The following is a 12193-nucleotide window of genomic DNA, read 5'->3' on the forward strand; positions in this document are numbered from 1 at the left end:
CTCACCTTGACTGATAATAGAAATAAATGCAATTTATAGTTCATATTATTACAAATACATCTCTTATATATCTCTTGGAAGGCCAGAAAATAAATTAACAGTGGACAATAATTTTGACCTGGTCAAAAACCTCAACATCCTTCTCAGTCCGTGCCTGAAGGTGGTCTTCGAAGGCGTTCTGATCTGGTTCGACAACTTCCACCACATCAGGTGAAATATCAGTGACCTCAAAGTACATTATACAAAAACAGCAAAATAAAAACTCTAAGTCAATCCCAAAAAATGTTTGGTTCCTGGAAGAACCCCTTCTAGGTAGAACCCTTTTGGGCTCCATTCCACAGAGGGTTCTACATAGAACCAAAAAGACTTCTATCTGGAACCAAAAAGTTCTCTCCTTTGGTGACAGCCAAAGAACTAGAGGTCGATCGATTATGATTTTTCAACGCCGATACCGATTATTGGAGGACCAAAAAAAGCTGATACCGATTAATCGGCCGAATTTTATTTATTTATATATATATATATATATTGTAATAATGACAATTACAACAATACTGAATGAACACTTATTTTAACTTAATATAATACATCAATAAAATCAATTTAGCCTCAAATAAATAATGAAACATGTTCAATTTGGTTTAAATAATGCAAAAACAAAGTGTTGGAGAAGAAAGTAAAAGTGCAATATGTGCCATGTAAGAAAGCTAAAGTTTAAGTTCCTTGCTCAGAACATGAGAACATATGAAAGCTGGTGGTTCCTTTTAACATGAGTCTTCAATATTTCCAGGTAAGAAGTTTTAGGTTGTAGTTATTATAGGAATTATAGGACTATTTCTCTCTATACGATTTGTATTTCATATACCTTTGACTATTGGATGTTCTTATAGGCACTTTAGTATTGCCAGTGTAACAGTATAGCTTCCGTCCCTCTCCTCGCTCCTACCTGTGCTCGAACCAGGAACACATCGACAACAGCCACCCTCGAAGCAGCGTTACCAATGCAGAGCAAGGGGAACAACAACTCCAAGTCTCAGAGCAAGTGACGTTTGAAATGCTATTAGCGCGCACCCCGCTAACTAGCTAGCCATTTCACATCGGTTACACCAGCCTAATCTCGGGAGTTGATAGGCTTGAAGTCATAAACAGCTCAATGCTTGAAGCATTGCGAAGAGCTGCTGGCAAAACGCACGAAAGTGCTGTTTGAATGAATGCTTACGAGGCTGCTGGTGCCTACCATCTCTGTCAGACTACTCTATCAAATCATAGACTTAGTTATAACATAATAACACACAGAAATACGAGCCTTAGGTCATTAATATGGTCGAATCCGGCAAACTATCATCTCGAAAACAAAACTTTTATTCTTTCAGTGAAATACGGAACCGTTCCGTATTTTATCTAACGGGTGGCATCCATAAGTCTAAATATTCCTGTTACATTGCACAACCTTCAATGTTATGTCATAATTACGTAAAATTCTGGCAAATTAGTTCGCAACGAGCCAGGCGGCCCAAACTGTTGCATATACCCTGACTCTGCATGCAATGAACGCAAGAGAAGTGACACAATTTCACCTGGTTAATATTGCCTGCTAACCTGGATTTCTTTTAGCTAAATATGCAGGTTTAAAAATATATACTTCTGTGTATTAATTTTAAGAAAGGCATTGATGTTTATGGTTAGGTACAGTCGTGCAACGATTGTGCTTTTTTCGCAAATGCGCTTTTGTTAAATCATCCCCCGTTTGGCGAAGTTGGCTGTCTTTGTTAGGAAGAAATAGTCTTCACACAGTTCGCAACGAGCCAGGCGGCCCAAACTGCTGCATATACCATGACTCTGTTGCAAGAGAAGTGACACCATTTCCCTAGTTAAAAGAAATTCATGTTAGCAGGCAATGTTAACTAAATATGCAGGTTTAAAAATATATACTTGTGTATTGATTTTAAGAAAGGCATTGATGTTTATGGTTAGGTACACGTTGGAGCAACAACAGTCCTTTTTCGCGAATGCGCACCGCATCGATTATATGCAACGCAGGACATGCTAGATAAACTAGTAATATCATCAACCATGTGTAGTTAACTAGTGATTATGATTGATTGTTTTTTATAAGATAAGTTTAATGCTAGCTAGCAACTTACCTTGGCTTCTTACTGCATTCGCGTAACAGGCAGGCTTCTCGTGGAGTGCAATGTAAAGCAGGTGGTTAGAGCGTTGGACTTGTTAACCGTAAGGTTGCAAGATTGAATCCCCGAGCTGACAAGGTAAAAATCTGCCGTTCTGCCCCTGAACAAGGCAGTTAACCCACCGTTCCTAGGCCGTCATTTAAAATAAGAATGTGTTCTTAACTGACTTGCCTAGTTAAATAAAGGTGTAAAAAAATATATAAAAAAATTCAGCCAAAGCATATTGCTTACATTTCTCACATTTTAGGCATCCAGCTGAGGCCTTGGATGGATCATGTTACACTGAGATGGGCACAGGGGTATATGTACAATCATTTTTAGTAGTTGAACAGGAGAAGAGGATGTGGTTACTTGTGGAGGGAGAGCAGTGAGGGTGGTGGTTGAGCACCTGCAGTGAAGCTGGTTGTCTGGCTCGTCACATCTTGACTAAAAGAAAGAGATTTAGAAATTAGCTTCGCTCAGGTCATTGTGGAATGATAACCTACTTCTGGTGGCCTGGATTGGATGGAAGCATTGCGATGAAAGCGAAAAAACATGTTCCTCATGTCAGAAGGTTCGCAAAGTACATCAACGTTCACCTCTTCATCCGTGGGATTGACCGGAAGAGGCGTGGCAACTCATACACATCGACTTCACATTTCCATTCAAAGACGGAATGTTTCTCATGGTAGTGGATGCTCAAAGTAAGTGGCCAGAGCTTGTCATCTTGAGGTCTACTACTGCAGGGAAGACCATTGAGATGCTTGGAGGTGTTTAGTTGGTTCGGATCGCCACTCCAACTCGTTAGCAACAACGGACCGCAGCTACTGTCCCAAGAATTGGCTACAATCCTACAGGTGAATGGCGTACAGCACATCAGGTCTGCACCATATCATCCATCTACCAACGGGCTGGCAGAGAGGATCATACAGACCATGAAACATTAAAAGCGTCTCAGGATCAAGGGACACTGCACCCAATGCTTGAACAGCTTCCTAGTATCCTACAGGAAGACACCTCACACAGCCACCAAGGCTTCGCCTGCATCGCTACTCATGAAGAGATAGCTACACACAAGCTTCGACCTACTCAAACCTCCGAAAGCAAATGAGACAATACTACAGTTTACTATAGTACTTACTATATAATTCTGTAATAAACTGTAGTATACTGTAGAATATTATACTACACACTAGTATTTCTCGATCCTAGTAGTACTTAGTATAGCATTTTGTAGTATACTGTAGAATACTGTAGTAAATACTAAAGTATTATCCACAAAACACTGTAAATACTACAGAAATGTCTGCAAAACCACTTCCATCCGCAAAAACACAATTGTTTTAGCTATAGTAAATACTACAGCATTTCATTTGCTATACTCTGCACATTCCCCTCCCCCATATCCCAATTTGTGCCACCCGTAAGTGAGAAACCTACATGCCCAGTATAGACCATATATTGTGTTCCCTACAGGTTATAGAAAAGAGCAGAAGCTCTGAACTACGTTCAGAACCCAGTCCTTACCTACCTGTTATGGAAAATGTGCTCTTTTAGTATTTCTCCAGTATGTTTCCTCAAGGACAAAGACCACCACTTCTATATCAAAGATAATTAAACGGAAACACTTTAGTAAATACTACAGTAATGTCCCTAAAAACTACAGTATACTATAGTCTGCAAAAACACTACAGTAAAACCTACAGTATACTACAGTTCACAAAACCAATGCAGTTATTACTATAGTATACTCCAGTAAATACTACAGTATTCACTTTAGTGTTTTTGCGGACTTCAGTCCCCACAAGACCACAGTGAATACTACTGTAAAGTCTGCAAAAACACTACAGTGAATACTATAGTATTCATACCATAGTATACACTATAGTATTTTTTTCATGTGGGATGTCAACAGGAGAGCTAAGTCAAACGTTGTGAACAAAGAGCAAGGAACTACCTTGGCTAGGAACTACCTCAACGGACCAAAGTGGGTTCCTGCTACAGTCATTGCTCAGATTGGTCCTGTGTCCTACACTGTCCAGACTGCAGAGGACGGTTGTTCATAATGGGAACAATTTGTGTAAAAGGGGAGGAGATGTTGTATATAAAGGTTGTACCTCCGTACCGACCTTAGTTGTATGTAGTAGTACTTAGGTACCGTACCTACCTTAGTTGTATGTAGTAGTACTTAGGTACCGTACCTACCTTAGTTGTATGTAGTAGTACTTAGGTACCGTACCTACCTTAGTTGTATGTAGTAGTACTTAGGTACCGTACCTACCTTAGGTGTATGCGCAAAGCGTCATGGGTGTTGAATGTTGAACTGATCAGTGGTGGAAAAAGTACTCAATTGTAATACTTGAGTAAAAGTAAAGATAACAGAACAGAAAATGACTCAATTAAAGTGAAAGTCACCGAGTACGACTTCAGTATTTTTACCTAGTTACTTTACATCACTGGAACTGGTCCCCGTCTCACGTTCCATCATTATTGAATTGTTATAAAGACGTGGTTATGAAGCCCACGAGACATGTTAATCACATACATTGCCAAAGCAAACATAAAGAAACATATCAAATCTCTCTCTCCCTCACAGGAAGCTGTACAAGGCGGAGAAGTTGCCCTCCCACTCCTTTGAGATTGACCATGAGGACGTGGACAAGGATGAGGTCAGGCCTGTTTTCATGGACCCTATTCCCTTTAAATGCACTACTTTTGAACAGGGCCCATATGGCTCTGGTCAATAGCATTGCACTATATAGGGAATAGGGTGTCATTTGGGACGTAGCCTGAGTATGATGAATAGTCATAGGCCATTGATTAGCCCTACTGTTAAACTGTCATAATGCACGTCTACTCGCATATTTCTACTCTGTTGTTTTTGGTCGAGGTCCATTGAGTACAAGCTTAATTCAATTGAATTCAACTGAGCCAGAATCAATGGCTCTCCAAAAACAATATCCTCTAAGGCTCATCCAGGTTCAGCTCTGTTACAGCAGGTGTATGTTCATGACAAATTAGGCATCATAGAATGAAACGGAAGAAAGTATTATATTGTATCTCGATGGCAGACATATTTAGACCTTGGTTATTGAGACATAGTTGGTTCCAAATGGCACCCTTTGTAGTGCACTACTTTTGACCAGAGCCCTATAAAGTTAGTGCGTTTCATAGAGAGTAGTTTGCCACGTGGGATGTACCCATCGAGCCTGATTTTAAAGATGTCTGTTTTGGTTTTTGCAGGACACAGCGTCTTTGTCCTCGTCTAAAGGAGGGGGAGGAGGAGGAGGAGGGATCGGTGTGTTCCGATCGGGATGGCTCTATAAAGGGAACTTCAACAGCACTGTCAACAACAGCATCACTGTTCGGGTGAGGAAGTGTACCACAGACTCCCCCACAATACCCCCCCCCCTCTCAATTAAATTCAAAGGGCTTTATTGGCATGGGAAACATACACTATATATTGAAAGTATGTGGACACCCCTTTAAATTAGTGGATTTGGCTATTTCAGCCACACCCGTTGCTGACAGGTGTATACAATCGAGCACACAGCCATGCAATCTCCATAGACAAACATTGGCAGTAGAATGGCCTTACTGAAGAGCTCAGTGACTTTCAATGTGGCACCATCATAGGATGGTGTAAAGCTCGCTGCCATTGGACTCTGGACCAGTAGAAACGCGTGCGAATCTGGGTTTGGCGTATGCCAGGAAAACGCTACCTGCCCCAATGCATAGTGCCAACTGTAAAGTTTATTGGAAGAGGAATAATGGTCTGGGGCTGTTTTTCATGGTTTGGGCTAGGCCCCTTAGTTCCAGTTATGAGAAATCTTAACGCTACAGCATACAATGACATTCTAGACGATTCTGTGCTTCCAACTTTGGGGCAACAGTTTGGGGAAGGCCTTTTCCTGTTTCAGCATGACAATGCCCCTGTGCACAAAGCGAGGTAAATACAGAAATGGTTTGTTGAGACCAGTGTGGAAGAACATGACTGGCCTGCACAGAGCCCTGACCTCAACCCCCATCGAACCCTTTTGGGATGAATTGGAACGCCGACTGCGAGCAATATCGGTGCCCGACCTCACTAATGCTCTTGTGGTTAAATGGAAGCAAGTCCCCGCAGCAATGTTCCAGCATCTAGTGGAAAACCTTCCCAGAAGAGTGGAGGCTGTTATAGCAGACCAACTCCATGTTAATGCCCATGATTTTGGAATGAGATGTTCGACGAGCAGGTGTTCACATACTTGTTGTAGTGTATGTTTACATTGCCAAAGCAAGTGAAATAGATTACAAACAAAAGAGACATTTTCAAATTCTTTGTGGTTCTGTCTCTCGTGCTCTCTCTATGATGCCTGTCTTCCTCTCGCTCTACCTCTTGCTCTCTCTGTCTGTCTCTCTCTGTCTCTGATGCCTGTACTCCTCTCTTCTCCACCATCTTTTTTTTACCTCGTCGTAGGACTTTTTCCAACTACATTCCTCTTTCTCTCACACACACACTCTCACACACACACATTTCTTGACTCTCTCTATCGTCTCACTCTTTTCCTGGTCTCCCTCTCAGCCTCTCCCTCCCATTCTGTCTTCTGAAAAAGCAGACTCTTAGTCAGACCGGCCCTGCAGGGTCCTGGCACTTTTTTATGACCTCATCAGTCCCCTGTGGCTTTAAGTTATGGCCTGTCTCTTCTAAAGACACTCTGTGTTAATGTAGAGCACCACTGGCCCAGGCCATGTCCAATTTACTGTCACACGGGTTACATATTCAGTGGTTGCGTCCCAAATGGCACCCTGTTCCCTATGTATTGCACTACAACTTACCTTTATACAGAGCCCTACCCATAGGGCCCTGGTCAAAAGTAGTGCACTTTATAGGGAATAGGGTGCCATTTGGGACAGAACCTCAGATCACGTACTGTAGTGACACGTTCAGTGATGAACGGAGGGTGTTATTGTCTGGGTTAGGGTGACTACATCTTTATTGCCTGTAATTGATTTTGATGGGGTTGTATTTTTATCTTGACGTCCCTGTAGTCGTTCAAGAGGAGGTACTTCCAGCTGACACAGCTGACTGATAACTCCTACATCATGAACTTTTACAAAGATGAGAAGATCTCCAAAGAACCCAAGGGCTGCATCTTCCTGGACTCGTGTACCGGTGTGGTTCAGGTGGGTAGACGATGATGGAGTCCCAATAGACTGTGAAATTAGATTTGCACACACATTCGGGCACACACACACACACATGCGCATGCACAAATACATACACACACCACACATATAGATTGACACACTTGCTAGCTGTGGAACGCCACTGGTACACTTTAAAACCAGTTCCCTATAGACTATCCAATCGAGGAGCTCGGAGTGTTGCAACTTTCCCTAGCTAAGACTCTTGAGAGGAAATAAACTGAACAAAAATATAAATGCAACAAGTAAAGTGTTGGTCCCATGTTTCATGAGCAGAAAAACAAAATCCTAGAAATGTTTCATACGCACTAAAATATTATTTATCTCGCAGATTTGTTTACAACCCTGTTAGTGAGCAGTTCTCCTTTGCCAAGATAATCCATCCACCTGACAGGTGTGGCATATCAAGAAGCTGATTAAACAGCTGAGGAGTATTTCTGTCTGTACTAAAGCCCTTTTGTGGGGGAAAACTCATCCTGATTGGCTGGGCATGGCTCCCCAGTGGGCGGGCCTATGCCCTCCCAGGCCCACCCATGGCTGCACCCTTGCCTAGTGATGGGAAATCCATAGTCCACTACTTATGACCAGAGCCCTATGGGTTATTGTAACACAATGTTACAATACGGATACGATACGGTAAGATACGATAGGAGATTTCAGAGACGCAGCTAGTCGTGCACCACCCAAATGCACAAAATTCACTCATTTACTGACTTGTCTGTCAAAGCACTGTGCGAACTAACACTAACCAAAACACCCCCTGTAGAACAACCGTCTGAGGAAGTACGCCTTTGAGCTGAAGATGAACGAGGTGACGTACTTCGTGCTGGCGGCGGAGAGCGAGCAGGACATGGAGGAGTGGATCAGTACCTTGACCCGGATCCTCCAGATCAGCCCCAACGACGGCCCCACCCCACTGACGCAGCTGGACCGTAAGAATGTAGACCTCATCGACACACGGCATGGTGAGTACTCTAGACCTCCATACAGATTCAGGATCAGCTTCCCCTCCCCCAATCCTAACCGTTACCATTAGTGGGGGAAATGCTAAACTCACCCAAGATCAGTGTCTAGATGCAACTTCACCCTACATCTACTCTGGACCTGGTTCCGGTTTATTTGGACACAGAGTAGTAAAACATTTCGCAACGGATAATGAGAAAAAGTGTTTCTTATTTTGACGGGCCCAGATAGTACCTCACTCCATTTTGAACCGTTTTTCTTCCGTGTGCCTACTGAACACGACCCTGATGATGAGAAGAGACACACGCATCGTAACGTGTCCTGAAAACAAGACTTGAAAACAACATCTTAAGGAAGATGTTCCCTGACCGTTTGCTGTCTCCCAAAAGTGATTTAAAAAAAAAATGTTAAATCACTGAGTTTCATAGAAATTAACTTATGGGAGAAGCAAATGCTGAGTGGACATATTCCTCTTTTTTTCTACTTAGATCCTGACACCTAAGCCTCATAGTCCCAGAGCGGGAGAGGAAAGAGTAGAGGAGTTTCGAATATAGATTAGAATATGCCCAACAGAACCCTAGCCTGGTTCCAGATCTGTTTGTGCTGTCTAGCCAACTTCTTATGTATTCGGCTTGACAATGACCATAGGAGTTGGTAAGACAGCACAAACAGACCTGGGACCAGGCTACCATATCCCTCGGGTTGATTACAGAACCATAACAGTGAAATAACATCATACTTAACGAAGTGGCGGAACACATTTGCTGTAGTTGAAGTCTGGTATTCATAATGGCTGTAGGATACTCTGCCATGGCTAAGTTGAGACTTAATGTGCGGTGACTTGATCCTTATTGTTAGTGTTCCAGCAGGAGATTAGACCGGACACAAGGCAAAACACTCTACCTTGGTTTTTATAGCTTAAACGTAATTATTTTTTTTAAAAGCCTCGGTGTGGAATATAGCCAAACAAATTGCACACACCGCCCTGGACCATGGAGAATTGAGGTTGTGAAAACGACTACGAATGACGTAATAGCCGTAGTCATCATGGTTCTGTGTTGCGGTACTAGCATGATGTTAAATCAGGTTCGGTGTACTAACTGACCTGAGCCTTATTAGCCATTAAGCGCCATATAATATCACCTGGAGGTGGTGTGGTGTACAGTTTCATCAGCCGCCCTGGCCGGTGGAGCTCCCAGGGCTAATCCAGAAACGAACAACAAGTCATGCTTAGTTAGTTATTATCCTGGAGTAGGAGTAGTGGTGGCTATTCAACAGTCTGATGATCTGGGGGTAGAAGCTGTTTGCCATTCTGTTAGTTTGAGCCATGATGCTCTTGTATTGCCCGTGTCTGAGTGATGGAAGTGGGGAGAACAGGTCGTGGCTCGCGTGACTGAGGTCCCTGGTGATCTTCTTGGTCTTCCTGCAACACCTGGTGTTGTAGGTGCCCTGGAAGGCAGGCAGTGTGCACCCGATGATGTGTTCGGCTGAGCGTACTACCCTCTGTATTGCCTTGCGGTCAGTGGCAGTGGAGTTGCCGTACCGGGCTGTGACGCAGCCCGACAGTATGCTCTGGATGGTGCTCCCGTCGAACACTGTTAGGGCCCTTGGGGACAGGCTTAATTTCTTCAGCCTCCTGACAGTTGCTGTCGTGCCTTATTCTTCACAGTGTCCATGTGGTTTGACCATTTCAGCTCCTCTGAGATGCAGTGGCGGTTCTGGGGGGGGGGGGGTGCCCTCAGTGCCCCTGTGACAACAATTTTGGACCCCCTTGTGGCCCCCCTAAATGTGGAGTATGAAATAATTTTTACATAACTCATTTTTGCTATCGTTCTTTTTTAAAATCTGTTATTAGACAGTGGCAGCGATGATGATTATGAACATGGTCTTTTGCCTGCTAATGCCTGCAATGCAGTGAAGAAAACGATGACAACAATAACGTCTAATGTAACTGGCCCCTCTAACAGTACAACTGGCCCCAGCTTGGCCCCCCCAGTTGAAATGGTCTAGAACCGCCACTGCTGAGATGTCTAATCGTTTCATTCCGAACAGAACCACTGTTCTGACCAGAAAAATAAAGTTCTGAACCGGTTCAACCCCCAAAAAAGTACCCGTTTATAACGTTCCTTTCTGTTCCTTTTTTTAACCTGTAAAATATACACTTTTTTACGTTTAGCTCATTACATTACTTCACCAATCAGTGAGAATAGAGCAGGCAAGCTAGTAGTTTACATGCGTCATGGAAAGATAAGTGTAGCCTATGGCGCAAGATGAGACTTATAAGACTTGAGATTTTAAGGGTGGGGAGAGAGCGAGAGGGTTACATTATCTGAATTAGGTCCGCAGAATTATACCCAGGAGAAGCGGCTTCTACTGTATGAAGGAACTTTGAATGTCCTTTGAGCTAGCTAGCTAACCAGCTTGAGTTAATCCATTCTTCTCTAGCTAATAAAACAGCTCTCTCCCTATCTTCACATGCTTCTAACGTCAGTACAGTAGCCTACAGTATGCTTCGGAGGCGGGAGGGGCAGGTAGCCTAAACACGCATACACAAAGATTTTCAGCTCGTAGACAGATGCTGGAGTACATTTCTGAGTGACAGAGTGGGGGCTTTGCATGTGGGGCTTTTGTTGCGTGCCTGGAATGTAAAAGAAAGTTATTACCGGTTTCCATGCTTTTAAAATAACAGTTCTCTTCTGGAGCAGTATGGATCACTTTTGTTCCCGGTTCCATTTCGGTTCCTTGAAAAATGACTTGTTTTCGGTTCTGTTCCCTGAACCGGTTCCAACCCTTGGGACGAGGTAATGTTGCCGACCTTCACCACCTGGGTGCGGCCTGTCAGGAAGTCCAGGACCCACTTGCATTGGGAGGAGTTCAGTCCCAGGGCTGTGAGTTTTGTGGTGAGCTTAGAGGGCACTATGCTATTGAAGGCCGAGCTGTAGTCAATCAACAGCATCCTCACATATGCATTCTTCTGGTCCAGATGGGTGAGGGCAGTGTGCAGTGCAGTGGCGATTGCGTCGTCCGTGGATCTGTCGGGGCGGTATGCGAATTCAAGAGGGTGGAGTGTGTCAGGGGAGGGAGGAGGTTATGTGGTCTTTGACTCTCGAAGCACTTCAGGATGACGGAAGTGAGTGCTACGGGACGGTAGTCATTCAGTTCAGTTACTTTCCCTTTCTTGAGCACAGGGATGATGGCTAGAGAGAGTTTGAAAATGTCAGAAAACACAACAACTAGCTGGTCTGCACATGCTCTGAGGGCGCGGCTAGGGACGCCATCTGGGCCGCCAGCTTTGCGAGGGTTAACACGTTTGAATGACTTACATTTGATTTATTTATCTTATTTTACCTTTAATTAACTAGGCAAGTCAGTTAAGAACATATTCTTATTTTCAATGACGGCCTAGGAACAGTGGGTTAACTGCCTTGTTCAGGGGCAGAACGACAGATTTTTACCTTGTCAGCTCAGGGATTCGATCTTGCAACCTTTCGGTCCAAGTCCAACGCTCTAACCGCTAGAGCGTTGGACTTGAACTTCCTCCTACCGTAAGCACGTAGCCCTTGTTGTCCTCAGGGGCTCTCCTCGGCAGCTCAGAGTCGTTTTGCACGAACCGTGAGAAAAAGGTGTTTAGCTGTCTTTTTGTCATCCGTGATCGTTAGAAACCCCTGCCACGTACGCCTAGTATCCGACCCGCAGACTTGCTCCTCCACTTTCTCCCTATACTTGTGTCTCGCCATCTTGATCGATCTTCGTAGGTCGTATTTGTTCTGTTTAACCATGCAATGAGAGAAGAGGAGCAGCATCAGCAGACCTAATACACATGCAGGGCTCTGCACTACTTCTGCTCTTTCTCTCTTTTTCTCTCTCTCTCTCTC

General features: G+C 43.8%; 1 protein-coding gene across 1 annotated transcript in view; it reads left to right on the forward strand.

Moving 5' to 3' along the window:
- The window catches only part of dock10 (dedicator of cytokinesis 10), a 119726-nt gene that overhangs the window by 40306 nt on the left and 67227 nt on the right, over positions 1–12193 (forward strand). The window contains exons 5-8 of the mRNA XM_038961894.1: positions 4735–4837; positions 5412–5537; positions 7200–7334; positions 8122–8320. Coding sequence (XP_038817822.1) covers positions 4735–4837; positions 5412–5537; positions 7200–7334; positions 8122–8320 — 563 coding nt within the window. The remainder of the gene's footprint in view (positions 1–4734; positions 4838–5411; positions 5538–7199; positions 7335–8121; positions 8321–12193) is intronic.

The sequence above is a fragment of the Salvelinus namaycush genome, chromosome 23 (genome assembly GCF_016432855.1).
Source record: "Salvelinus namaycush isolate Seneca chromosome 23, SaNama_1.0, whole genome shotgun sequence".
Taxonomy (NCBI): Eukaryota; Metazoa; Chordata; class Actinopteri; order Salmoniformes; family Salmonidae; genus Salvelinus; species Salvelinus namaycush.